Below are 27,669 nucleotides of genomic sequence, written 5' to 3' on the forward strand. Positions count from 1 at the left end.
AGGACAGTCCTTTCCTCCTGCCCAGCTGTGACCACGAGAGCCTGCCTAGGTAAGAAACTCTTGTTTATTCCCTTCCCAGTCACATAAATAACCCGAAAATATTCCCTAACTTATGTCCCAGAAACCATTAACATGAGAATCCTTTTACAAAGTTCAGCTTGGCTTAGGCACAAAGCCCCAGCTCAGGCGGGGGTAGGTCACAGGGCCAGGGCAGTGCCGTGGTCCCGCTGGCACCTGGGCTCCCTGAGCTGGCCGTGGCTCTTGCCGAGCTCTCCGTGGCAGGGAGAGCTAAATCCTTGCGGCGTTTGCTGCTTCCCGGGGCTCTGCAGGGCTCCAGCAGCCGCCAGGGGAGGCGGGGGGATCGGCACGGGCACATCCTGCCCCATCCTGCGGCCCCCGGCTGGGGGGGAGCGGGGCAGAGCGGGGGGCTGCCAGCGCCTGGGGGGCCAGGCAGGGGTCAGGGCTGGCTGTGGGGACACACGGCACCGCAGGGGCTGCCAGGCCACGGCTCCCAGCTGGAATTCGCTGCTGACAGCCCGAGGCAGCCCCGAGTGTCCTGACAGGGACATCTCCGCGTATCCTCATCCACGGTTTCGGTGCTGGCGGCCCTTCCCCAGCTCAGCCTGCGCCGGCTCCGGGCTGCTCAGCGCTCCCGGGGCAGGCCGAGGAGCGGAGGGTTCCCGATCCCAAGCTCCTGTGTCACAGCAAACCCGAGAAGATAAAAGCTGCCTCCGCGCGGCTCAGCAGCGTCCCGGTCTCCCCAAAAACGAGCTGCACTTGGCGCTTCTCAGTCCCGTGGGACGGTCTCCTCTATCCATTTGAGGTAGACAGGGTTTCCTTGGTCAATAGGCAGGCTGATGATTTCGGGCATTTCAAAGGGATGGATGGATCTAAAGTGGAAACAGGCGCGGAGGAGCAGAGTCAGCGGCAGCCGCGCTCCAGCCCTGCCCCGCGCCCTCCCGGGTTCAAAGCACCCGCAGCTTCTTTTTGGGAATTTTGCTTTGAGTTTGGGGTTTACCGCAGACTGCCGGGGGCCTGGCCCCAAGCTGAGACTGCTCCCCCCTCGGGAGCTGCAGGAAATCCTGTCACGGAATAATAACCTGTGTGAGGAGGAGAATCCCTCCTCGAATCCAGCATGGAGGGCTGGGTGAAGCCCAGCAGTTGATATTTCTGCCACTTTTTCCTTTTTGCTGATGCCATCTCTGGGTTTTTCTGGCTTGTAAGATACAGCAGGAGCACTTAACCCCCCTGGGTGGGACGGGGCTCAAGGAACCCCCAAAGCTGGAGCAGGAGGTGACAGCCTACCTTGGATGGGACACCCAGTGCTCCTGTGGAGCCAGAGCCTCACCTGACGTAGTTGGACAATTCCCCTATTTTGGACGTCCTTGTTTTCACCAACTGTGGAGAGTAAAAAACCAAAACAAAGCCCAAGGGAGATGTGAAGGCATGGAGGGATCCTGATGTGCAGCTCCACTGTCCCCACCCAGCACGGCCAGGGGTGTGACAGGAGCTGTCCCAGGGCTCCTCCCGGGGGGATGGTCCCAAACCCAGCAGGTTGGTGCCACCCTCCCCAAACCCCCCTGCATCCCCTTTCAGCTGGGGCCGTTTGCAACAGGGATTTTTGTGTTGTAGGGAACGATCACTTACCAGCAGTATTTCAGTGGATTCTTCCAGTTCCCCTTTCCAGAAATACCTGGATTTAAAAGAAAAGCAGCATCAGCAAATCCAGCTCTGCTGCAGCCATACCAACCCTCGGGTTACTTTCCCTGCTTGGTGCTTTTTGCACGTGGCCATTTCTTTACAGAGAAGCCTTGCTGGCCCCAAAACTGCTGAGCACATGAATGAGCACCCCAGCTTTATGGACAAGAGCCTCCTCCAGAGAATTTGCCCAGGGGGACTGGCAGGGCAGATTTGCTGGGGCTGGGCTGTCCTGTGCTGGTGGCTCTGAGCAGTGGCTGGGGGACAGTGCCCGCAGGGATCGTGGCTGGGAGGCTGAGCTTTCTTCCTCTCTTTCCCTGCAGGAGAGGAGCTGCACTTCTCATGAGTCAGATGTGACCTTTCAAAACATTTCCGCTGCCAGGAGCTGTCCTGATCTCATCTGCCTGCAGGGCTCCTGCGCGGGGAGGGCTCGGAGGCGTCGCGGTGTCTCGGAGCAGGGCACGGAGCAGGATCCAGCTGGAGCTGCCAGGGCTGTGCAGGAGCAGCTCTGCCCCGGCCCTTTGGGTTTGTAGGAAATGATGGATAAGGGGAAGAAGGGCATCGCTGGGTTTGCCCTCAGGTGGGATATGGGGGTGCACTGTGGGATCCCCTCCTGAGGGAAGCTGTGGTGGGATCTGCTCCTTGCTTCTGCCAGGGTGTTTCTGTGAGGAAAAGCTGTTTTGGGGCTTTGCTCTTGAACTCCTCCAACAAGTGCAGGCCCTTTGCATGGACAGCTGAGGACACCTGCAGAGCAGGGCTGGGCCTGTTCCAAGGTCAAACCTGCTGTTCTTCCTGCCTGAAAAAGCTGCTTAATTTTGCAAAGGCCTTTTCTGGTCCCTATTTTGGCTGCTTTTTAGAGTCTCTAATAACATGCACCACGTCCTCAGGACCATAAACCCTAAATTGCTGGATGTCTGTGTAGCCAATGACCAATAAATGAATGAGCCCCACGGGCAGTTGGAGCATTTGCCCTCCTCAATAAGCTCCGAGCACAGCGAGACTCGTCCCCACCATCTGCAACAACAAACACACCCAGCAGCCTTCTGGAACCAAGGCTTGTGTCCAACCCCTCCTTCCCTCCCTGCAGAGCCCAGGTTTGCCCCTCCCTTGGGGAATATCCAGCACAACTTACAAGGCCGAGCTCTTGGGCAGGATGTTCACGTAGGCAGCCAGTCTCTTATCCATGATGGCCCTGGGGGAGACAGGAGGGCAGTCAGTGCCAGCCCAGCTCAGTGCTCGCCCCCAGCCTTGGGGACATTCCCTTGTGCTGCCCAGGACTGGCAGCAGCAGCTTTGACATTGGAGACATGGAATTTTGGGTTACTTATTACCCTGAGAAAACAGAGCCAAAGGTGAACCTTGGCTGGGGATACTTCAGATCAGGCCCTTCTGGCAGGGCTCTGGGACCCTCCCTGTGCTGAGGAGGGATTTGGGTGTTGCTCCTGGCCTGGAGGACCCTGCCCAGTGCCAGCCCTATGCCCCTCTGGCTGTGGGGTCACCAGGGCAGGGACTGAACCGTGGGACTGCAAAAACCTGGCCTGGGATGGACAAGGAAGGGGCTTGTCTGCCACTGACCAACTGTGCCCCTTGCTCCCAGAGCAGCCTAAACGTGCATCTTGTGAAATTAAAATCATCAAGGTTTTTCAGCCCGAAATATCCTAGAAATCTGAAGCCCAGCTAGATCCCTTCCCTCGGGCTGCCTCCGTTAGTTGTGGGCTGGTTTGTTACTGCAGAGCTGCTCAGGGCTGCCAGCAGAAGTGACACTTCAGAGCTTACAGAGCACTGAACCAATCTCAGGGAGGATTTTTACAAGAAATGAGGCAAATGTTGTGTTTGGTGACCCGAGCAGTGCCTGGCCCTTCTCACAGAGGTGGCAGCCATCCCTCCAGGCATTGACCCCACCTTTAACACCAGTTTGGGGGGACCATGGCTGGAGAGGAAAAGCACCCCAGGAGGCTCAGGGTTGTTTGCTCTCACCATGTGTAGGCAGTTCCAGGCATTTAATGCTCGTGGAACATCTTGAGTTAATCTTTAGACCAACAAAGTGCAGCAGCACGAGCAGAGCCACCCCTGCTGTGCCTGTCATGTCACACATGGCACAAATCAGTTTGGATTTGCTGCCTGCAACTTGCAAGTTCCTTTAGCACAGGAACCTTTTGGTTTCAGTGCTCTATCCCAATAAATTGAGATCCTGAGATCCTGAACTCTGTCCCAGCAAGCTGAGCAGCATCAAGAGGCCACCAGGGGAAGAGAGAACATTGTAAGAAGCTGAATGTGATCTCTGGAAAATGTCTGCATAATACATGATAGCTTTGGGTTGGGTACTTAATTGTGTGTTTCTTTGCCCTGAAGTGAGATTAAATATTAATAAGCAGAAAAGCAAAGAAAATGATAAACACTGGCAAGAAGGTCTTGAGATGGTGAATTCTGCCTGCAGCTCTTCTGCTTTCCCAAAGCTTGAACCCCTTTTCCTTAAACCAGTGGAGAATTTCCTTGCAGACTGATCCATCTGAGTGAGGGCTCCACTGAGCAGTGCAAAGGAAGAATAAACACAGGAAGAGGAGTGGGGGAAAATGAGTGTAGAAGCCCTGTGTCATCCCCTGCAACCAGGGCTCATTGCTCCCAGTTCCAGAACAAAGGAACAATTACTCCACCAGTAAAACCACAACCAAAGTACACATATCTCAGCAAGGGGGAGTGATTTATCTCCTCTCCCTTCCCTGCAAGATGAGGAACAAAGAGTGGAAAGCATTTGCAAAGCTGTTAAGATGAGGCATTTTCAGGAACTGAGGCTCTTTTCACCAGGTACAGTTGCTCCTTTTTTTTTAGGAGACATGGAGCAGTGCAGACATAATTCTATTTGAACTTCTTAATACAGTTGCAGTATTTAAGGTGACACAAACTCCCTTTCAGTAGCCTGTCAGTTCCTGAACATGTCTGGGAGCACTTTGCTGGAGATGGAGGGGTTTTGGCAGCAGCAGGGCAGCAGGAAAACAGCGCAGGAGGTGTTGCAGGAAACTTCACGGTCCATCATAAACACTTCCCCAGTCAACACGGGTTCAGTTCTTTGAACAGACCATCCATTGAGTCAGGGACTGACAGATGTGTGAAAAGAACTCTGCATGCAAAATATCACACAAAGTATCTCATATATTAAAACAGAAGGAGGAAAAAAATCAAGGAAAACCCTCATTCCCTGAAGTTTGCCTTGGTGAGCAGAGTGGTACCTCACAAGTGTTTGTTGTGGACCCCTTTCATACTTTTATTTTCATGTCAGAGCACTGTGCTTTGTCCCTCTCTATAAATATCCCTCCTGGCATTTTGTTGTCTGTGTTGTTCGAGAGAGGAATAAAGACTGTGACAGATCAGAGAACATCAGGTTGGAGCTTAATCCATCTGAGGACCCAGAAATTCAGGGTCATGAAAATGGGTTTTGAAAATGCAAGGCAGTGAAACACATTGAGAATTGCTTGCTGTTACCATGGCATTGACTTCAGAGGCAAATGTCAGCTTTCCTTGGGACAGAGCTGCTCTTGGCAGGGGCTTGTGATACAGAGCCAGTGGAAAGGAGCATTGCTTGGGTATCACAGAATCCCAGAACGGTTTGGGTTGGGAGGCACCTCAAATCTTATGTCACTCCACCCCCTGCCACGGCAGGGACACCTTCCACTACCCCGGGTTGCTCCAAGCCTTGTCCAACCTGGCCTCAAACACTGCCAGGGATGGGGCAGCCACAGCTCCTCTGGGCACCTGTGCCAGGGCCTCACCCCCCTAGAATTGCAAGGGCAGAGGGACAAGGAGAAATTCAGCTGTATTCCAGCTTTGGAGCCTGTTGCCTTCTGCTGAGAAGGCGGGCGACCTGGTTTCAAGAGACAGCACGGCGACCCGGCCTCGCCCGGGTCACTGGGGCCACCGACATGCACAGACACCAGTGTGGTGGATGGTCAAATGGAGTTTATTACCTCACCTCGTGGGGTTAAATAGGCAAGGGGGCTTTTCTACGTCAAAGGGGGATGGTGGGTAAGGCTAGGGTTAGTAAGGAGTGGAAAACTACTGGAGTTAGGAGGGGCTGCATGCCTCAGGGGTGATTGGTTACACATCGCAGGATGAGGGGGGGAAGGGTCTTGCTTTCTGTTACATCCCGAAATCTTCCCTTCGCCTGTCCCTGTCTACCAGAGGAGCCCCGAAGCAGCCAGGCAAGGGGAGCGTGGCCGTACCTGGCGATGTCCCTGGCGATCTGCTCGTTGAGGCAGCTGACGAAGGCGATGGAGTGTGTCCCTGGGACGTAGCTGCCGGTGACAGCGGAGTGCAGCTGCAGAGCCAGCCCCCAGAGCAGGGGGTACGTGAGCACCAGCAGCGTCAGCACCTCGGAGAGAACACCGGGGGGGGGGAATGGGAGGTGAAGTACTGCACTTTGCAAAACAGCATTTACATTGTCCGTGGCTTGAGGGACATTTCCAGGCTTCCCTCAGCATTGCAGGAACCGGTTAAATTAAATTAAGGTGAGAACTTGCTCCTAGTGGGATTTATTCCCCTCCAAGAGGGCCAATCTCGTGCTCAGGGCAGGAGAGGGGCAGTGTTGAGGCTGTCTCAGCCTAGGGCTGCCCAGGCCTCGACCGTGGGAGGTGACCCCCAGACCAACGGGGGTTCCAGACCCCAGCACCCAACCACAGCAGCCAGGACTGGTTTTCTGCAGAAGAATAAGGAGGTAAGACATGGAATGTCTTGGTTTCTAGTGCAAAAAAAAAAAAGCAAGAAGGGAATGGTTCCCACACCAGCACTGCTCTCCTGCTCAGGACACATCTGTAGCCATCCTTCAGCCGTGTGCCAGGGGTGAGGTGTGTCCTTCCCTCTGGGAAATGAGGGGGACAGGACCCTCTGCTCCCTGGGGATGTGGGCAGGGGAAGGGCAGGATGTCAGTGATTTGTTCATGGGAAACAGATTTGGTGCCAGGACCTGGGGAATCTCCATCCTGCCCTGTCAGGTTATTCTCCTCTGCCACAGCCCGACTTCAAGGCAGGTTTAAATTCATCTCATCCTAATTATCTGCTGCTAGAAGCACAGTGAATCAGGAGCCTGTGGGGCACAGAAATCTCAGTGTACACAGCCCAGCTCTGCAGGGCTGCACGGACACCAAGGCTCTGCCCGTGGCAAGCAGAGCAGCAGCAACAAGTGGGGTTTGCTGTGCAGGAGCTGCTGCTCCTGGCAAGCCCCTCCACTGCTGTTTGTGCTCACATGCCATCAACAGCCTCCCGAAAAGATATCATCATCCCAGCAGGGATGCTGTGGGAATGGTGAGGTTAATTTGGAGTGCTGAGGAGCCTTCCCTTTGTCTTTTGTTTTGTTTTTGACATAAACAGCATCTGGCCCTGATTCGGCTACAGTGATTTAAGAATATATTCCCACTTATTTCCACCCTCCTTTGTCCTCTGAAAAACCTGCCATTACAGCACTAATGTAGAAATCTCTCCCTTTTCTTTTTCTTTTTTTTTTTTTTAATTGAATTAAAAATCTCTCTTGTTACTACAAAGCCAGGAGCTCTTTGCCATTTGGAAAATGACTGATGTGCTCTATTGCTTGTCTCCTCTTTCCCAGTCCATTTGAGGAAATATTCTTTCTTATCACAAGACTCCTCATCATAATTTTTAGAGCTCCTTCTGTGCTCCTTTTTTCCCCACTAAGCCATTTAACAAATATTATACAACAAATCCCAGAAGCTCCTCAGTGAGTTACAAGCCAAACAGAGATGTGCTGGTGTACCTATTTTTCCAGATTAAAATGTAATCATGCTCCTTGCTCAGGGAAAAAAAAAAAAACAAACATCCAACCTGTTCAGCCTGATGATCATTAATCTTCCTGTAAGATGTATGTGCATGTGATGAGGAAATCCCCAGGATCATTTGTGATTGAATGTTAGTACAAACATGAACAATACCTTGGTTTTTTCCAGTGCTTCTCCCCACCCCACTTTTTTTTTTTTTAATGAAAAGGAAGGTTTTTTCCTCTTTTATCCCAGAATAATTGCATTTGCCAAGGGATGGTGCAAAAGAGGAGTGAAATGTCAGGGTTCCTGCCCGATAAACAAATTAAACTCATGATTGCCAAAATACTGAAGTGGACAAAACTGAAAACACCCCTGTGAGGATTTAAGAACTTCGCTGAAAAGCACTGAGCAGCAAAATGCCAGTTTAGTGCAGAGAGACTCAGATTTCTGCAACACTTCTTCTGGCTTTGGTGAACTAAAACCAGCCTTAGGCTTAGAATCACCGTGCTAGGACTTTTTGCCTAGTTTTGATGAGATTCTGTTCAAAAACCCCAATGAACAGCACCACGTGAACACAACTTGTGGTGATGCTGAGTGTAAAAAAACTTGAAAATTTGCTTCTCTCCCAGCAGATAAAGGGAGACCCACCCCTCCTGCAGGATGGTTTTGGGGAGAGGTTTGCTACCAAAGGTACAGACAGATATTTCCATGGTTGCTTGGCATGGGTTGGTGTCTGTTGTGCTCCCCGGGGAGTGTCCCACGTCCTGTATCCCCATCCCATCCCCGTGTCCATCCTCATCCTATCCCCATGTCCATCCATCCCCGTGTCCATCCCTGTGTCCATCCATCCCTGTGTCCATCCATCCCTGTGTCCATCCCCGTGTCCATCCCCATGTCCATCCCTGTGTCCATCCCCATTTCCATCCATCCCCGTGTCCATCCATCCCCGTGTCCATCCATCCCCCTGTCCATCCCCCTGTCCATCCCCATGTCCATCCCCGTGTCCATCCCTGTGTCCATCCCCGTGTCCATCCCCATGTCCATCCCTGTGTCCATCCCCATTTCCATCCATCCCCGTGTCCATCCATCCCTGTGTCCATCCTCGTGTCCATCCCCGTGTCCATCCATCCCCGTGTCCATCCCCATGTCCATCCCCGTGTCCATCCCCGTGTCCATCCATCCCCGTGTCCATCCCCATGTCCATCCCCGTGTCCATCCCCGTGTCCATCCATCCCCGTGTCCATCCCCATGTCCATCCCCGTGTCCATCCCCGTGTCCATCCATCCCCGTGTCCATCCCCATGTCCATCCCCGTGTCCATCCATCCCTGTGTCCCTCCCCGTGTCCATCCCCATGTCCATCCCCGTCTCCATCCCCGTGTCCATCCCCGTGTCCATCCCCCTGTCCATCCCCCTGTCCATCCCCGTGTCCATCCCCATGTCCATCCCCATGTCCATCCCCGTGTCCATCCCCGTGTCCCTCCCCTTGTCCATCCCCATGTCCATCCATCCCCATGTCCATCCCCTTGTCCATCCCCATGTCTCCCCGTGTCCATCCATCCCCGTGTCCATCCATCCCCATGTCCATCCCCGTGTCCATCCCCATGTCCATCCCCGTGTCCATCCATCCCCGTGTCTCGGCCCTTGTCCATCCCCGTGTCCATCCATCCCCGTGTCCCTGCCCGTGTCCCTGCCCGTGTCCCGGCCCGCACTCACCAGCAGCGCGGTGCCGCGGCCGGGCCGGGGGCAGCCCTGAGCAGCGGGGGGCAGCGGGCAGCGCTGGCTCAGCCCCTCCATGGCCGGCGGCCCCTCCACCTGCTGTGCCCGAGCCGGGAGCGCTGCCCGGACAGGCGGCACTGACTCCTCCTCCTCCTCCTCCTCCTCCTCCTCCTGCTCTCCTTCCTCCCCGGCTGGGGCCCGCCCGCTGCGGGGCTGCGGCGTGGGACGAGGGACAGCGCCGTGTCCCCTCCTGCCAGCCCCAGCCTCTGCACCTGCCTGACCCGCGGAGCTGGGGGGACAAATATCGGGGCTTGGCACCCCAAAAGTGGGGTCAGACTGCTGGGGTGTGCAGGCTGTCCCTCCGCTACCGGCGCTGGGGCGCTCCCAGTGCAGTCCCCGGTGCTCTGAGACCCCATTTATCCCCTCTGCTTAGATTTCCCTGTCTGTAAAAGTGCTATTTCCTCAGATTTCCTCTGGCTGGGGCTCTCTGGATAGAAACCAGAGCAGGGGCTGAGTCCTGGCGTGGTGTTTGCACCCAAAATCTCCTGTGAGGGACGCGGGGCGGAGGCAGTGTTTGTCTCACGCTGTAACTTTATTTGTCCCCCGTGTTAACTTTTTGCTGTCGCCCCGTCTGTCCCCACAGCGTGCCGGGAGAATTCCCCCCTCGCCAGCCTGCAGGACCCGCCTATCGATTGCATATTTATTTGGGGGATGCAGTCTGTGGCAGGGCTGGAAGCACAAAGTCATAGGAGTTATCTGACGGCATCAGTTTGTCTGCAAAAGGTGAGAAAGTTCAGCCTGAACGCACGAGGGGGGGGCACGTTCTCCGCAGCCCAGGGAGCTGCTCCGGGGTGGGACCGGCTGTTCCTGCTCTCTCGGGATCAGCGCGTTCCGTTCCCGAACCCAGATAAACGCCGTTCATCGCAGTTTTTCCAAAAAAACGGCGACGCCGTGCACCGACCTCCGCCCCCCCCCCCCATCAGGGAATAGAGACCGGCCGTGCCGATGGGACCACGCCCGAACGAGGCCACGCCCCTTCATTAAGGGGACCACGCCCCTTCATTAAGGGGACCACGCCCCTTCATTAAGGGAACACGCCCATTCATACCGGGACCACGCCTCCATTACCGGGACCACGCCTCCATTACGGGACCCCGCCCCTATTACCGGGACCACGCCCCCTCATTACGGGGACAACGCCCCCTATTACCGGGACCCCGCCCCGTCATTACCGGGACCACGCCCCCTCATTACCGGGACAACACCCCTATTACCGGGACCACGCCCCTCATTACCGGGACCACGCCCCTATTAGCGGGACTACGCCCCCTATTACCGGGACCACGCCCCTATTACCGGGACCACGCCCCCTCATTACCGGGACAATGCCCTCTATTACCGGGACCACGCCCCCTCATTACCGGGACCCCGCCCCTATTACCGGGACAACGCCCCCTCATTACCGGGACAACGCCCTCTATTACCGGGACCACGCCCCTCATCACCGGGACCACTCCCCCTCATTACCGGGACCACGTCCCTTATTACCGGGACCCCGCCCCTATTACCGGGATCATGCCCCCTCATTACCGGGACCACGCTCCTTATTTACCGGGACAACGCCCCCTATTACCGGGACCCCGCCCCTATTACCGGGACAACGCCCCCTATTACCGAGACCACGCCCCCTCATTACCTGGACCCCGCTCCTATTACCGGGACCACGCCACTTCATTTACCGGGACAACGCCCCTCATCACCGGGGCCACCTCTCATTACGGGGACCACGCCCCTCACCACCGGAGCCACGCCCCCTCATCCGCCGGGGCGGAGCCGAGGGGGGCGCGGCGCGCGGACATTTTGTTTACATTTTGCCGGACGCAAAGGGCGCCCTTAGCAACGGCGCGGCGGTTGCTATGGGCCGCCCGAGTTCTCGCGATATTCCCGCCCGGCGGTTGCTGCGGGCGACGCGAGTTCTCGCGAGACCCGCGGGAGATGGCGGAGGCGGCCAAGATGGCGGAGGCGGCGGCGGAGCTGCTGGAGCGGGCGGCGCGGCGGGACGCGGCGCTGGAGGAGCTGCGGGCCCTGCGGGTCGCCCTGCAGGCCGTGCCGCTCGCCGCCCTCCGCTCCCGCCTCGGCGAGCACCACCTGAGGGCGCTCTTCGGCCTCCTCGCCGTCAATGACCGGTGAGCTCCGGCGCGGCGCCGCGGGCCTGAGCGGCCCCGCTGCTGTTCTCCCGGAGCGGGGGGGTCCTGCCGCCTTCACGGCTCATTCCCTGCCCTCTTTCGGGGCGGGAGGTGGCGCAGCGGTGTTCCTCTGCTCAAGGGCTCGGTTTTCTCCCCGTCCCGCCCAGGGAACAGGTGTCCGCGTGTGTTTCCATCCTGGAGAGGCTCCTGCAGGCCCTGGACCCCCTGTACGTGATCCAGAACCTCAGGGAAGAGCTGCAGAAGGGCCTTTTCCACCCCGATGACTCTGTGAAGATCCTCACCATGTCCCAGGTACAGGGATTGCGCCAGGAGGAGGGGACAGAGCTCTGTGGTGAGCTCTAGGTTAGTCCCCACCTGCTCTTTCCTGCCTCGGTTTGTGATAAAACTCGTGCCATTTGGGATAATTACCCTGCAGTGTGTATAATGCTTTGTGATATGTCAATAACAATGTCCAAAACTCTGTCCTGACAAAAGCAGGTTGTGAATAAAACTTCTGCCACGTGCCCTGGTTCAAGCTTTCCACGCCAGCAGGTGATGGAAGAATTAAAAGCAGCAACATTTTGATATTCAGGATACTTTAAACTATTGTGGCAACACCAAACAGGCTGTGGGAGCTCGAAACTTGCTGCATTAATTTAAAAGAAGAGAACTGTGGGATGTTGTGGTTTGGGGTGGATTTCTTGAAGTTTATCTAAGAGCAGCTGCTCTGGTGTTGTCCAGTTTAGTTTTGATCCAAAAACCTCAAAATACTGTGACTCTGACATTCTGTTCAGCTGCTCCAGTGCTTGAGCACCCTCACAGTGGAAAACAATTTGTTCTAATGTTATTTTCTGTGACTCTTTGGTCAGGTTGGGAGGATTGTTGAAGACTCAGCTGCTGTCACAGAGATTCTGCACAGCCCCGAGCTGTTACAGCAGATCATAAACTGCATTGGTGGGGAGAAAATAGCAGTGGCCAAAGAGGTAAAGGTGCCTTTATTGTCCCATTCCTCTGCAAGCTGAGGTGCTTGGATGACAGTAATAACCAGCTCTCATCAGTGAAAAGTGAATTATAATCAAAATTAAGTGCATAGCTATGGTTAAAAAGTTAATAAAGAACACTGCAACTAAACCTGATAATCTCAGATTTTCTTCTCTGCGTGGTTTTGTTCCTTTTTAATAAGAAGCTCCTGTTTTTTTTTTTTTCTTGCAGGCCATTAAATCTCTGTCAAGGCTAGCCCAGAGCCAGGAGGGTTTGGAGGCTCTGTTTGGGAGCAGCTTGCTGGGTGAGCTGAGGAGTGTCATGGCCACGAGTGACGTCGTGCGGTACAGGGTCTATGAGGTGGGCAGCTTCTCTGCTGCTCCTGGCTCTCAGCCTGGCTTTTATGGCTCTTAAATTACTGCTTCTCACTGCTTTGCCCGCTTTTCTTCATGTCTGTGTTTTATCAAAACTAGAAAGGAGTGGGAAGATGACAGCAGTGGGGGCTCTCGTGATGTCATAGCTGCTCTTTCCCATTTTTTGGTGTAAAAGTGTGAATTGCTGTTCATTTTCTACCTTGTAGTGCCTAAGGCATTGGAAAGGCTGCACAGAATCACTAAAGACACCAGAAAGTGTTTGTTTCTCTGAAAATAAAAGTAAAATAGTTAACTGTAGCCCCTTGACTTTTGGATGTGAAGTGCTGCTGAGAGTTTTGGAGAGATGCCAGTGTCAGTCTAGAGATGTTTGGCAAAGGAGAAATAACACAATTTAAACATTCTGAACCTTAATGGGGATAGCACAGGCAGAGCTGGTTGTGAATAGAGATCAAATGCACGTGCTGTAAACTTGGAACTCCTTATGAAATTGCTTCAGGCAGACATTTGGGTTAATGATAAAAATGAGATGAATTCCATATTTAATACATGTAAGGTTAATTAGCACTAGAAGATGTATTTGGCTGATGCAGTGAATTATTATAATGTTTTTATAAACTGTCCTGTTTGCTTTTATTTAGTTAATTGTGGAGATTTCGTCGGTGTCAGCAGAGTCCCTGAATTACTGTGCAAACAGTGGGTTAATCCCTGAGTTAATTGGGGAGCTGACAGGAGAGGATGTGCTGGTCAGGTACGTTGGTGAGCTTGCCAAGGACATTTCCACCACTGTTAAAACTCTAATAAATGTATTTGTGTGTGTTTCTTGTAAAACCCTGTTCAGGAAAACGCTGTACCTGCCTCTCCTTAAACTGTCTTGAGTGTCAAATACTTCATTCCTTAATCTGAGCACCAAGCTGCAGTGATAATGATCATGTTTGGCTGCAGTAGAAACACTTTGAGTTCTTTCCCAACTCTAAAGAGCTGAAGGAGCTCGGAGAAGCTTGAACAGCTGGGATCATTTGGGGTTTTTTTTTGCCAGGATTTTGTCTTATGGATGTGTTTTTTTTTTCTTGAATCGCTGAATGCTTCAAGCCCCACCTGAAATAAAGTGAAATACCCTGGTGTGTTGCAGAGCCACGTGCATAGAGATGCTGACCTCGCTGGCCCACAGCCCCCAGGGCCGGCAGTACCTGGCTCAGCAAGGAGTCATCGACAGAATCTCCAACATCATCCTGGGGGCAGAGTCAGATCCCTTCTCCAGCTTCTATCTGCCAGGTGCCCCCATGCATCCCTCCTTGCTTTGCTAGTGGGTTAAACTGACAGCACTGCCAAGCCTCTCTCTTGCAAGCTCAGGGGAAATTCTGAATATTAGATCGGATATGTCAACTATTGGATGTTTTAAAAATGCTGAAGGACAGTCTGGCACATGGAGGATGTTCCATGCTAAGATCTGGGCAGGCTGTGCTGTAGCTTTAAAGTTTGTGTTATTGTAGCCTTTTTTTAGGAGTACAAACATCATGAATTAAGCAGCAGTCAAAATATTTGGCTTGTTGCTTAGTTCTGTCTTTATTTTGAGCTTTTTACCAACACTATTCAGACTTAATAACACATGGTTAGGAACAAATCAATCTCACATTTAATTTTGCCATTGCTGAAGTTGCTGTTCTTCCACTCAATGGTTTTTTTTTGGTCTTGTTTTCTCAGGATTTGTTAAATTTTTTGGCAATCTGGCTGTTGTAGACAGTCCCCAGCAGATCTGTGAGCGCTACCCTGTCTTTATGGAAAAAGTCTTTGAAATGGCAGAAAGTCAGGATCCAACCATGATTGGAGTGGCTGTGGACACACTGGGAATCCTGGGATCAAATGTGGAAGGCAAACAGGTTTTGCAGAAAACTAGTTAGTATCTTCTTTTTCTTTAATAATACTTCATAATATAAGAGTGAATTGGTTTGGGGTGATACAGAAAATAATTAAAAAATGTATTCACTTACCTAATGAATAAATTTATAGTGTAGCTGATGGGTGACTACATTCCTGCAGACATCTGGCTGAATTAATTAAAAGCACTTTGTTTTTGTTTTGAAAGGAAGTAGATTTCAAAATCTCTTAAGCAAAATAGGGCACCAGGCCAAGAATGCCCCCACCGAGTTACGGCTTCGGTGCTTGGATGCGATTTCATCCCTGCTTTACTTGCCTGTAAGTTGGGCTTTTTTGTCTTTGTTTTCTCTTTACATCTCCAAGAATGAAATCATCACACACCTGAGTAACTGTGAGGAGACATTTTGCAGCCTCTAGGTTGGGCTTTCAGTGTTCTGAGTCATTGATCTACTGTTTTCAAACTCCCTGATTGGTTTGCTCAAATGTCTGGGTTTGTTTGTAAGGTGCCAGGTGTTCTGAAATGTTAATAAAAGATGAAGTCAAGACTTCATTGATGAGGGAATGAGAGTAAGCAGGTTCATATCCTTGTGCTCAGAGGGATAGGGACAAACTGCTCCAGTCCCTGTGGTCTTTGGATCCAGGGGTCTGGGTTAACAGTGTAGCTCTAAAGGGGTGATTAAACCATTTGAACACATCCTAAAAACATGAAAGCTTTTTGTAATCCTAACCAAACTCTCATTTTTGTGATTTACACAGCCAGAGCAGCAGACAGAAGACCTTCTAAGAATGACTGAATCCTGGTTCACATCCTTGTCCAGCCAGCCCCTGGAGCTGTTCAGGAGCATCAGTACCCAGCCATTCCCTGATCTCCACTGTGGGGCTTTACGGGTGTTTACTGTGAGTGCTTTTGGTTTTAAACATCAGGGAGTGACTTGTGTTGCCATTCGGTCTCAGATTTATTTATTTCTTCAAAGTGAATACCACCAACTTCTAGTTGAAACCCAGGAGTGGTCAGAAAAAGGCCTTTTTCCTCAGGCCCCACTTGGATTCCCCATTTAAATGATGCAGCAGATATATCATGTCTGTAATGCTAATTTTCTAATAAATTAGAGTGGGGAAAGAAAGGCAAGAGCTGTGCTCTAAGGTGCTTCTTCTAAACCAGAGGCACTGCTGTGCTAATTCCCTCAAAACTTTGAAGATAAGCACTGAGCTCTACTTGTTCTCCAGTGTTACACCCTGCTGCTTGATTTGAGTGGTGGTTTCTTATCTCATTTAATTTTTCCTGTTCCTTGTCCCTGTACCAAAAACCCTACTGTGTAACTGCTTTTCTGGGCTTTTAACATGTTTCCCCCCTTCTCTCACATCTTTTGTCTTCCTGTTCAGGCCATTGCAAATCAACCATGGGCCCAGAAGCTGATGCTGAGCAGCCCAGGGTTTGTGGAGTACGTTGTGGACAGATCTGTGGAGCCTGACAAAGCTTCAAAGGATGCTAAATACGAACTGGTGAAGGCCCTGGTGAACTCCAAAACCATTGCAGAGATCTTTGGCAATCAGTACTACCTGAGGCTCAGGGCTTACCTGCACGAGGGCCCCTATTATGTTAAGGCAGTTTCTACTACAGCTGTGGAAGGAGCAGAATAATGTCCTTGGTGTCTGGGGTCCCCCTCCTGCAGAACACAGTCCTGGCACAGGTGTTGAGGTACAAGGTGTAAAAACTCTCCACACTGGAGGTTGTCTCTTTAAAGGAATGTGAAGATGTTTTGACTCTATTTGAAAAGAGTCAGGAGAGCAAATTACAGGTTATTTGATATTCCCCCCTAAAATGTCATGGCAGAAGTTCCCTGTGTGCTTCATGAGGCAGGTAACCCAGGTGAGCACTTAGCAGCTGCTGACTGTGTTTTATTTGGCAGAATTTATCAGTGTTTGTTTAAATTGTTCTTGTGTTTGGAGTTTATGTTGTGTTTTCCAAGTAGGTTACAGTTCAGTTAAAAAAAAACCACCAAAACACCTCAAGGTTTGTAACCTCAGATGCTGCCATAATTTCTATTCTTTTTTAATTCGTTTTTTTTACCTGCCAAAGTTGGCACTTGCATGGAACACTCTGTTCTGTCAGAATCCTGTTGTTGAATAAGTGACACTGTCCACATGAGGGAGTATGGACTGGATTCTCCTGTTTTCAACCTGCTGGATGTGAGTCTTGCTGGAATAAATAATCCTAAATATTGTTTACATTTTCTGCTGAGGATTAAAAAAAAAAAAGTTTTTAGCCCTTTTGAAAAGAAATCAATGCACTCTGTAGGGATCAAACCCACCTGGGAGCTTTGTACTCCTTGTTGGCTCTGCTGTGGGGTGGCAGCTCAGTTTAGTGGCTGGAGCACTACAAGGATACTTCAGAACCAAATCTTGAATTGTTTACACTTTTTTTTTTTTAAGAGAGATACAATTTTTTAAAGTGTTATTTAAAGCAATGTATTTTAGTTAGCTGAGTTAGACTAGAAGGGGTAAGAACATGGAGCTCTTGTGTTGAAGGGAGTGAATGAACTGGGAGTATGGAAATGTAGCATCTTAGGAAGTTGGACTCTTCTTTTGAAGATGTCAGAGCTGGGGGAAAGAATCAGGAGTGGCTGGGCACTCCATGACATGTGATGTGTCTTTGCCCATAAACAGAGACCACAGGGTACTTTCTATCAAAGCCTTGTATTCTTTTTGTTGAGGGGGAGCAGAATAAAACATGAAATTATTACTACTTTGGGGCTTCTTTCAGTAATGTGTCAGCCAGGTGTAACTCTGGGGAGTACTGGCCCCATGTCCCTGTGCTGCCAGGGGAAGCAGGAGGACCCTGTCCTGCAGTAACTCTGGTTTTGCCTGTGGCAGGTGGAGGTGCAGCTGGCATTGCCTGCCAAAAAGTGCTGCCCAGGAGGGCTCAGAGGAGCTGGGGGAGATCCCTTAATGTTTGCTAAGCTGTCTAAATGCAGGTGAGGTGCCTTGTTGCTCACAGCCCAAGATGTCCCCGAGTTGTCATCCTGCATCCCAATGCTGCTGCTTTTATCCTAAATGTGCCCAATAAAGATCTGCCAGTGAGAAATGCACTGCAGTGTCTTGTGACTGGAGAGAGCACAGGAGCTTCATGAATCCTGCATTCAGCAAACACATTAAAGCACTAAAAAGGAGATAAATGAATGTCAAAGTCCTTAGCTTGCACTAGTTCTGGGCAGTTCACCTCTGTTGTTTTAGGTGGCTTTGTGTGCTGGTGGCTCTGTACAAGCCATATGCTGAAATGTCAGTAAAAGAAATCAATATATAAACCTGTTCTGCAATTCATGAGCCTCTTCCATGTGTGTTTTCAGCTGGTGCTTTTGAAGGCTACTCTGTGTGCTGAGTATTTAGCATCTGCTTTGCATGGTACATTTGCCAAAGACAATATTTTAGAATGTGCAGAGATGCCAAACAAGGGGATTTTTTAATGTATACACATATGCTTTATTTTGTTGAGCTTTGAGCTCAGTGTTGATTGATTAATTGATCACTTTCCCCTTATTACTCAGAAGCAGTTCCCTGCCCATTCTGTACATTGCCATATGGATTACATGCTGCTGCTGTATCTGATATAAATGACAATTCTGAAGTGTGTTGTTTTTGTCATCCCCCCTTAAAGTAACAGGTGGAGATAATTGAGGAAAACCACAAAATGCTGGAGGATTGAGGTAACATGCTGAACATTTGGTTTAAAAACCAAAAAAACCCAAACCAAACCTTGTCATTTGATTGATGTTAACTAACAGCATTAATTGAGGAGTTTCCATGGTGGCTCAGTGTCTGTTCCTGCTGGAGCTGCTCTGTTTCTCTGTGAACCAGCCTGCTCAGAAGCAGCTCCTTTTGTGGATGGAAAGCTTCCCCTTTGTTACAGAGTTCTTTGGAAGTAGGTGATGCCTCACTCACATTAAAAAGGACTTTTGAAGACTCAAAAGTCTGAAAAACCCTGGATATAGACAAGTCTGTTGGAATACTCTTTTTTTACTTCTATGCATGCACTTGCAGGCACTTAGAGAGGCAGAGGACATCCAGTTCTGCTCTGTCACAGTGTAACAGTGAGAATTCATTTGCTGCTGAAGGGGAAAAAGCAAACTCAGGGAGGGCATCCTTTGTATAGAATGTTAACAGGTTAACAGCTGATGAAAGAAAGCGCAGCCTCTTCTCGCAGAAGTTAGCCATTAATTGACAAAATGAAGGAGCTCATTTTTTATCCTATCCAAGTTGAACTGTTTGAACTTATCAATGTAGGTCAGAACCTTGCAGGACACCAGGCTGTAGTAGGTTTCCAGTAAGGAACAATCCTCCCCGTCGCTCGTTTCCTCCCAGGCTTGAAATAGCTCGTCCTCTCCCATGTCGGAAGAGGTGAAAATGAATTTATAGCAGCATGGGTTGTAGCTGATGTGCTTCTCCCCAGCGAAGCGGGAGCTGTGCCTGGCAGTGATGCCAGCTCTTTTAGCACAGATTCCTACAAAAGCAGCGGGGGGCAGCACCAGTGGCACCTCCCTGGCAGCCACGTAAACCTTGCGAGCCACGTCCTGGGACATGAGGAAAGCGCTGCCCTGGCAGAAATCCGGGTAGAACTCCTCAGGGTATTGATGGATGGGGACAAAGCCAGGGCTCTGGGGGTCCCTGTCAGGCACTCCGTGATGAACCACCCTGCCAAGGTAGATGTCCTCCTGCTGGGTTAGGCTCAGCAGGTACCCAGCCAGGCTGGGAACACCCACAAACACGTCCTGGGCTGTGTGAAGGATATACCTGGCACGGGGACAGAAAGCCACCGTCCACTCCACGCTCATCAGCATCTTCTGTGTCTGCGTCTGGGGGGAATCGATGAAACTGCCTTCAATAATGTCTCGGTGCTTTTGAGCCTCCTCATTGATCTGCAGCTGGGTGCTTGCTGAAGCTGCCTTTCCTACAGCAAACAGAGTCAGGATGCTGTAACCCCTGGAGCCTGTCGCGTTGCCCCAGGTCTGCCTGATCGCGTTGCGCCTTGTCCTGTTTTCTGGGCTGCTGCAGACAACAATGAGCAGAAATATCTCTTGGTTGGAGCAAGTCGCTGCACTGCTGCTGGTGTAAGAGAGGTTGGCCTTCAGAGGATCCAGGTCCAGCTTCCTGGCCCTGTCCCTGATCTCCAGAGCCTTTGCGTCGGTGTAAGAGAGAGGCAGGGACTGCAGGAAGTATTGCTCCAGTAAATCTGCCCCAAAAAGCAGCACGTGGAAAAGCAGGACATTGAAGAGGATGAAGCACCACTGGTGTGTGCGGAACCTGCAGAGTGTCAGCTGGGGAACAGGAACATGGACACTGAATTCTCTTGCCTCTCAACCCAAAAGGCTTCCCTTCGTTTTACAATATATCCATGCAAAGCAATCACAACTTTTAGACCCTGGTCTTTGTATTACTAGTGTGAGGCTTTTTTTTCTCCTAGAAACTTAAGAAATCTACTTGAGGCACAGTGAGATCCCAAACTGAGAAGGACATTACCGTGTTGAAAGCTCTCTGTGCATCCATGTGTGGAAATACTGAAGAATGACTTGCTCTGAATAATTTTTGACTATTTTTAACCTGTTAATGAAGGCCTGAGGTGTCCCTTAATATGTCCTTGAAGGAGAACTTTTGGTACTTGCCCTGACACTGCCCTATGAAAGCTGTCAGGGTTAGAATCCAGAGGGAAAGGCCGGGTTGGATGGGGCTTGGAGCAGCATGGGAAAGTGGAACGTGTCCCTGCCCATGGCAGGGGGTGGAATGAGATGATCTTTAAGGTCCCTTCCAAGCCCAATCCTGTGAAAGCTGTAAGAGGCTGCAGCACTTACCTGCATGGTGCTGGGAGCTGTCCCTGCAGCAGGGGCTCTCTGGGCAGTTTCTCCTGGCAGTGGCTGTATCTGGGTCTGCAGGATCCAGTTACTGCCCAGTACCTGCAGCCTGTGGCTTCCACCTCAGCTGCCTGGGCAGAGGAAAGATGATCCCCGGGGCTGATCGTGTTGCAGCCACATAAAACACAAAGCTAACAAACCCCTGGCCTTTCCCTTCTTTAATTTCTGGCACTCTGAGGAGTGAATGAAGCAAATGCTGGGGCTTGCTTGGTCAGAGGAATCCCTCCTACTGTTGAGTCTGTCCTTGACCTGCCAGTTTGCTGCTGGCCCCGGGGGTTGTGTTTTTCACAGCTGTGCCATTGTGGTGTTGGTCCCCCAAATCTGGGCCAGTTGCTGGGCACTCTGCATCTCCTGAGCTGCAGCTCTGGGGGGTGAACTTGTGGGTTTGCCTTGTGTGGGGTGGTGGAGGGCACCCCGGGGCCGTGGGTGCTGCTGGGCCAGGCTGGCTCCAGCGCTGGGGCTGTGCCCTGGGCAGGCTCTGCCTTGGGCTGCTCCGCAGCCTCCGCGTGTTGCTGTTGGCTCAGGCACGGCTGTGCCGGAGCCGCGGGGGCTGGGGAGCCACAGGGGCCTGGAAGTGCTGCAGGGGGAAGTGCCAAAGACACCACAAACAGGATGGAGCTGTCAGCAGGGGGAGAGTTGGCTTTGGCAGTGGGGCTGGGGAGCACTGAGGGGAGAGGGGCTTGTGGGTCCCCAGCAGAGCCCTGGGGGGGCAGGGAAGGGTTTGGGTGATGGCAACGCTCCTGTTTGAGGGGTGGATTGAGGTGGTCAGCCTTGTGGGAGCGCCAGCCTCCGTGGGACAGCAGGGAGATCATGGTTTCTTTTTAATTTTGAGATTTCTCAGAGGTCATGGTGCGTTTCTGTTCTGCATCCTTAGGTGAAAGAACACAGCACTGCTCTGGTTTGTCTTGGCTGGACCATTGCAAGGCTCCCTGCAGCATCCTTAGGGCAGCCTGGATTAGCCCAATGTCCCAGGGACATGGAGAAGAGCTTTGATTTCTGCCTTGAGGGGTCCAGGGTTAATCCCCAGCTCTGGCTGAGCTGCTCAGCTCTCCCAGCTGTGTTGATAGAGGGAACAGAGGAATTACAGAAGAAACTAGGTTCCCAAAATCTGCTCACAGCTTGGAAGTGCATCTTACCCTACTGAAAAACCCCAAAACACTCACAGTGTGCAAGTCCCAGTGTGGATTTCTGCTTCAGGCTCTCCAAAAAGAGGGAAAACTTCCCCAGGGCTCGTGTGTCAGCTGGGCCACAGCTTCGTCCTGCCCAGGCTCACACTCTGCAATCCTCACAGAAGTTGTGCTTTGAAGCTGGGTGAGCTGTCAGCACGGGAAGTGTCAGTTAAATGTGTGCCCTGAAATAAAAGGCTAATAAGGAAATATTTTTCATGTACAATAATACAGCCCTGCAACTCCAGATACCCATTCTGGGGGAAAAAAAAAAATTCCTTCTTTGAAGATATTCTGTCTCCAGCTGAATCATTTAATTAGCAAATAATACCAGCATTTGAAACCTCTTCCATTAAAAATTTAGTATCTTTAGAATAAATAATAATAATAATAATAATAAGAAGAAGAAGAATAAGCCCCACATGTGTATCATCCCTGGTGCAATTAGGCCCAGCGTGGTGCTGGCAGCACTGCTGAAGCCATTCCTTTAGCACTGCTCTGTGGTGGCAGCAGCAACTTTGATACCAAATATATAAAATTAACACTCTCCAACCCCAGCCAGGGCACAGGCAGCTCTTGGATGTGGGTTTTTATTTATCCACAGGGCCTGGTGGAGTCCCAGTGGGAGAAAGCTGAGGAACAGCAAGGCAAAGACTACTGAAGGGGAAAATAACTGAGTCCCTCAGCTCCAGGAAGTTTGCCTGGGGGTGATCCCTCCATCACCTTTAACCCCAGGTTTCGGGCAAGCACAACACCCAGCAGCTCATGTGTGACCTTTTCTCACTTTTCAGAAGGGTGAAGTGAAGCTCATTTGGGGAAATCTTCGCTCCCAGGGAGATCCAAGAGTTTCCTGGAGAGGAGTGAATTCAGGACCCTGGCATGGCTGCAGTCAGGTCAGTGGAGATGCTCTCTCAACCAGGAGAGCAGATTTTCCTGAGCCACGGGGCTGGAATTCACTTTCTGTGAGATGTTTTCACACTTTCATTACGTTTTATGTCCAAGAAAACCTCATTACAGGAGCAGGGATGTAACACTGTGAGCAACTTGAGCTGTCCTAAAGCTGTGAGTGCTCAGACTGAAGGATGTTTGGGTTTGATTTTTTGGAGAGCACGTATTTTGTGATATCCAAAGAGCAAAGCAGAGCTGCCAGGAGGGTGGTGGGAGATGCTGTTGAGCAGGAGGAGCCCGGGGCAGGCAGTGGGTGCTGCAGGGGAGCAACCAAACCTGCAGCTCTTAAAACATCTCCTAAAGTCTCCTGGCTTCCCTCCCAGTGCTGGGAACATTTGGAAGGGGGAGCAGAGCCTGGCTTCCCTCAGTTCTGCTCGACTTCACTTTGTGAAAATGCGAAGGCTTTGGATGACGCACCGTTCTCAGGAGATGGAGCAGGAGAGGGTGGATGGATGGGGAAAATCCAGTGAAAACCAGGTTTTCCCATAAGAATTTGTTCAAATGTGAAAGCTTTTCAGCCTGCCCTAGATGTCCTTCTGGGCAGGGTGGACACCCCTCTCTGTGCCCACCATGGTGCCCCTGCTCTCAGGCTCTTCCCAAAGCCAGGCTGATTCCCACAGGCAGGTTTGCAAATTTTCACTTGCTGCCTCCTGCTCCAGAGACAGCTCAGAACTCCCCTGTGGACCCCACCTGGCACCACATCCCTTTCCACGAGGCATTCCCTGTGCTCTCATGGATTCACTTGTCTGACTCTAAGGCTCAGAGATGCCCCTTGTCACCCCAGCAGTCCCCAGCCAGGATGCTCTGGGAGCACCAAGCCACTCCCAGGTTTCCAAAGTGTTTTGGATGCTACACAAAGGATCCTCTTTATTCCAGCCTGCCTTTTGCAGTTTCACCAGCACACACAGAGCTGAGAGCACGAGGGGCTGCAAAGGGACCTGTCTGTATTTAATAACAGCATCAGTTGCAATAAATAGAGATGGTTGTTTAGGTCTTAGTCACCTAATAGCAATGTTTGTGCTTGAAGACATGATTCAGCTCTTGCAGGCAGTTCTTCACCTCACATTCTCCATGGGGTTTGAGAAATGATGGAAGAAGAGGCTTTGTAAGAGTTTTACAGTGTGTGTTTCACTTGGTATTTGATATTTAATGTCCTTTTGGGTATTAAATAAAAGTAGAAAACTGAAAACCAGGCCAGCAAACCCGAGCATTGAGAGAGCAGACAAATATCTCTGTGGCTCCCAATGTGCAGATGAAGGTGTCTTTGCTTCTGATTTAATGGCTCGGTTGATGAGACTAAATCCATGTCTTTATAGCCAAGTTTCATACATTCTTCTTTTTGTTTTGCATACATCAGTCTAGGAGTTACAGAGCTCTCTCCTTTTTTATGGTAAGTTTGATCATTCCTTCTTGAGATTAATGACAGCTTTGACAATTCCCTACCTCTTCATTCCTGGGTAACGACAGCCTCAACCCCCTGTGTGTTCTGCAAGTGCTGCATTCCCATAAACTCGGGAACCCTGAGTTTAACAAGAGCTGAGTGGAAAGAGCATAAACTTGTGTGAAATGCTGAGCTGTGAGGCCGAGCAGGTTCCCCAACTGGTCTCCCTGCCAAGATGTCAGCTTGACAGAAAAGTTGCTTATTTTGCAGTGGCTCAGAAGTTTCCTTGTTGTTATTAATTCTCAGACTGTGCCATGCGAGTTGCTTTTTTGATGCTTTTTTGGTGCTTTTTTCCTTGTTCTTTCATTCCCTGCAGGCTGTATTTGTGCCTGGCAAACGGAGATTCACATGAAATTCATTTGACACACACAACATCCGCAGCGTCGGAGTCTCGGCTCAGGCTCTGCTGCGATTAAATTCGGTCCACGCTCTGACAGCATTTCCAGCTGGGAGCAGATCTGGTGTTGCTGTTCCCGACGCCGTGGCTGCTGCTCTGCCCTGCACTGGGCATTTCTCCCGGGAGAAATTTCAGCTGGAGCATTTCTCCTGGGCACCTCCTTGCCTCGGGGTGATGGGGTCCCTGCGTGATGCACCCAGAAAGGCAAAGCTCGCCCAAGCTCGTGGGGGGAAACAGGAGCTGGATGCAGCTCTTGGGGCTTAAGTGATGCCCCAGCCCATCCTCTCCAGGTGCTGGATGGATCCAGCTGTGCTCCCGCTGGTGCCCCAGGGCTGGGGAGGGGCTGCAGCCCCCCAGGCATGGCCAAGGCTCCCGCTGGTGGGGCTGTCCCCATCACCCTCCTGGCAGGGGCTTAACGGGGGTCTGGAACAGGACAGGGACCCCCCTGACACGAGTCCCTGGAGCCCTGTGGATCGCTGGACACGGATGATGTGCTCTGCAGATGACGACTTTCTCTCACTCTCGCCTCTGACTCATCCCACTGTTGCCTCCCACAGATTTATTTATTGTTCTCCCAGACGCAGGAACAGCAGAGTTGAGTCTCCCTGCCCTGTGCCAGGCCCCTCCTCGGGCAGCTGGGCTGGGATCTGTCAGAGCAGCCGGGCCTTCCCCCGCACCCATCCCTGGGGGTTCTCAGAGTTTGCCTTCCCCGGGAGCCCCCCTGTGCTGCCCCCCGAGCAGAGGCAGAGAGCAGAGGGCTCTGTGTTCACCTCGGCATCGTGGGGTGTGCCCGTGCCCGGGTGTGCTGCTCATTCCCTGCCCAGGCCGAGAGCTGCCCCTTGCAATGTGTGCTCTCCTGCTCTGGGTGTGGCAGGAATGTCGGGGTGCTGAGGGGGCTCCCCAGCTGAGCTGTCAGGACTGAGGGAGTCGGGAGAATGGCCCTGTGGTAGGAGGTACATGAAGTCCTTATTAATTGTATTTTGTGACAATGTCTGCTGGGAAACGAGGACTTGTAGCATCGATAGCGTTTTGGGGAGTGCTGCAGCTGGAGGCAGGAAGGACCAGCTTAGCCCCATGTCCCCAGAATTCTGAATGACACCTTTGCTGAGGGCACTGAGGCCTTTCCCTCACACTGTTTCAGGGGTGCAGGGAATTGCTCTGTGCTGGAGCTGGGAGCAGTCCCCAGGACCAGAGCTCTTTCCTCAGGCAGAATGTCACCACATTGCTCAGCTTGTCCCTGTGGCAGCCTGTGGTGGGACTTGGTGGCACCAGTGTCAGGGGCAGGTAGAACCAGCCCCACTCTGCCGTTCAAACTCCAGCATTTGGATGGGGATGTCCTCTTCTTCTGGCTCTTTCTCTTTCATTTTTCATTTCTCTCAGCTTCTGACTGTTTTAAATAATTCCTCCCCCACGCCTGTGTTATCACCCGGCATGTCAATACGTTGCTGTGCCACCCACCCCTCTCCTCGCCGAGCTGCACGTTAACACTTTGCACCAAATAATGTGAGGCAATTAGTGAATGGAGAATAACCTTCCCACTTAAAAGCAGGACGGCTTGGGAAGCATCACACGGGTGGATTTGCACGGGGAGTATTAATTGCTTTTCTCTCCAATGACTCCTGGTGTAGGAGAGTCCATATGGAGACAGAGGAGGAAGAGATGCTGCGGGAGAAACGAAGTCTCCAGTGCCGGAGAGAAGCGCAAAGCCCAGCGCATCCGAGCGGGGGCACTTCCCTCTGGATCCGGAGGCTGTGGCACAGCGGGGGCCGTGGATCACACGAGCCCGGGAGCGGCGGGTGCGGAGTGCGAGGGTGGGGTACCCCGGGGTCAGCGGGACCGGGGGCTGCCGGAGAAGAAACCAAAAAGCTCTGGGATCCCAGCGTGGATGGTGTCACCTTCCCTGGGTGTGACTGAAGTGCTGTGTCGGGTGACTGAGCAGGGGGCTGTGTGGCCACTGCGTTTCTGTGGGAGCAGTTCCTTTACTGGGGTATCTGCTCACCAGCACAGCTCCGGGGTCCCACGAAGTGGCACCACAGCGAGCTGCCCAGCGCCCACACAACGGCCTGGGCTCGGAGAGAGAAACGAAAAAAGGAGCAAAAAGCAGAGGAGTGAGCCGAGCTGGGGCAGAACGAGCCCCGGGTGCTGCTGCCCCCCGGCCGCCCCTGCCGGCGCTCAGTGGGACCCTGCTCGGAGCCGCTCCCTTTGCGAGGGGACAGTTTTGGGGTGCCTCACATTTGGCCGCATCATTACTGGGTGGCACCTCCTGCCTGCTGGCACATGGGGCTGAACTTGGTGGGGAGGGGAGGCACCTTGGAGCCCATCCCGTTAACCCTTTCCTGGAGGCGGCCGGCTCGTTTCCAGGCTGCCCACGCTGTCCCTGGCTCGGGGCCATTCCCCAGCGGGGCCGTGTTTTTGCAGCAGGGCCCCCGGGAAGATCAACGCTCCCGGCCCGGCCGCGCAGCACGCCACAGGAATTGCCGGGGCTCGGCCGCGCTGTTTGCTTTCGGCACAGCCCCGAGGCGCAGCAGCGCTCAACATAAATATTTGTGTGGGTAGTGGGGGGAAAAAAAAAAAATCCGACCAAATGAAAAAGAAAAGGAAATAAAAAAGAAAAGAAAAAGATAGAAAAGGAAAGGAAGAAAGGAAAGGAAAAAGGGAAAGAGAGGAGAGAGGAAAGAGGAAATGACGGGGGAAAGATAGGGAAAAAGGAGAGGAAAAAGGAAAATAAAGAAAGCAAGCCACCCAAAGGTGGTGCTGGCAGAGGCCAGAGGCGAAGGGACGCGGACCGCGGGGGGATCACCGGCTGCTGCCCCAGCCCGGGGGTCGCGGGGGCCGGGGCGAGGCCGGCGGGGGCAGCTCCAGGGGCGGAGGCGAGCGCGGCCGCCGGTGCGCGTTGGGCGGAGCCCGGCCCCGCCCGGTGCGGCCCCGCCCCGCCGGCCCCGCCCATCCCCGCCCATCCCATCCCATCCCATCCCGCACCTGTTGCCGCCCGCTCCCCGCCGGGCTCCCCGCGGTGCCGCCCGGCCCCGGCATGCGGAGCGCCCGAGCGGCCCGCGGGCTGCCGCGGCGGCGGCCGCGGGGCGCGCCGTGATGGGCGGCCGGCAGCGGCCCCGGCAGCGGCCCCGGCAGCGGGACGGCGGCGCTGGCTCTGCCCGCGGCCGGCAGCCCCCGGCCCGCGCCCCCGGCAGCGCGGGGCGCCCATGCTCTGCCCCGCCTCGCC

At 52.4% G+C, this 27,669-nt stretch overlaps 3 protein-coding genes across 4 annotated transcripts; 1 reads left to right on the top strand and 2 right to left on the bottom strand.

Moving 5' to 3' along the window:
* Nucleotides 1-49: 49 nt before the first annotated feature.
* On the bottom strand, nt 50-11,075 carry LOC128798490 (protein CutA homolog). 2 transcript variants are annotated; one of them, XM_053962060.1, is made up of 6 exons: nt 10,875-11,075; nt 5,915-6,063; nt 2,831-2,890; nt 1,648-1,693; nt 1,349-1,398; nt 50-890 (listed from the first exon to the last, which is right to left on the bottom strand). In XM_053962060.1, exons 1-6 carry the CDS (start codon nt 10,911-10,913, stop codon nt 788-790), a joined length of 447 nt encoding a protein of 148 aa, XP_053818035.1. In that variant the 5' UTR covers nt 10,914-11,075; the 3' UTR covers nt 50-787. The 2 variants fall into 2 exon arrangements, with proteins under 2 accessions (XP_053818035.1, XP_053818034.1); XM_053962059.1 differs by lacking the exon at nt 10,875-11,075 and adding an exon at nt 9,176-9,297.
* A 98-nt stretch (nt 11,076-11,173) lies between these two features.
* Nucleotides 11,174-18,219, top strand: PSMD5 (proteasome 26S subunit, non-ATPase 5). The gene is made up of 10 exons (XM_053962230.1): nt 11,174-11,364; nt 11,532-11,676; nt 12,234-12,347; nt 12,577-12,705; nt 13,358-13,467; nt 13,849-13,991; nt 14,421-14,612; nt 14,803-14,912; nt 15,351-15,491; nt 15,978-18,219. Exons 1-10 carry the CDS (start codon nt 11,174-11,176, stop codon nt 16,233-16,235), a joined length of 1,533 nt encoding a protein of 510 aa, XP_053818205.1. The 3' UTR covers nt 16,236-18,219.
* Nucleotides 18,220-18,729: 510 nt separating this feature from the next.
* Nucleotides 18,730-20,475, bottom strand: B3GALT9 (beta-1,3-galactosyltransferase 9). Its single transcript, XM_053962231.1, has 2 exons — nt 20,438-20,475; nt 18,730-19,906 (listed from the first exon to the last, which is right to left on the bottom strand). Exons 1-2 carry the CDS (start codon nt 20,441-20,443, stop codon nt 18,806-18,808), a joined length of 1,107 nt encoding a protein of 368 aa, XP_053818206.1. The 5' UTR covers nt 20,444-20,475; the 3' UTR covers nt 18,730-18,805.
* Nucleotides 20,476-27,669: the final 7,194 nt, after the last annotated feature.

The sequence above is a fragment of the Vidua chalybeata genome, chromosome 21, assembly GCF_026979565.1.
Source record: "Vidua chalybeata isolate OUT-0048 chromosome 21, bVidCha1 merged haplotype, whole genome shotgun sequence".
In the NCBI taxonomy this organism is placed as follows: Eukaryota; Metazoa; Chordata; class Aves; order Passeriformes; family Viduidae; genus Vidua; species Vidua chalybeata.

Bases quoted from the DNA above. Each gene is read 5' to 3' on its own strand.
- LOC128798490 (XM_053962059.1), bottom strand. From the start codon at position 9,256: ATGGAGGGGCTGAGCCAGCGCTGCCCGCTGCCCCCCGCTGCTCAGGGC. The intron at 1,694-2,830 runs GTAAGTTGTGCT...TTTTAAATCCAG, and splicing joins CTGCCCAAGAGCTCGGCCTT to GTATTTCTGGAAAGGGGAAC. The intron at 1,399-1,647 runs GTAAGTGATCGT...TACTCTCCACAG, and splicing joins AATCCACTGAAATACTGCTG to TTGGTGAAAACAAGGACGTC.
- PSMD5 (XM_053962230.1), top strand. From the start codon at position 11,174: ATGGCGGAGGCGGCCAAGATGGCGGAGGCGGCGGCGGAGCTGCTGGAG. The intron at 11,365-11,531 runs GTGAGCTCCGGC...CGTCCCGCCCAG, and splicing joins CTCCTCGCCGTCAATGACCG to GGAACAGGTGTCCGCGTGTG. The intron at 14,913-15,350 runs GTAAGTTGGGCT...TGATTTACACAG, and splicing joins CATCCCTGCTTTACTTGCCT to CCAGAGCAGCAGACAGAAGA.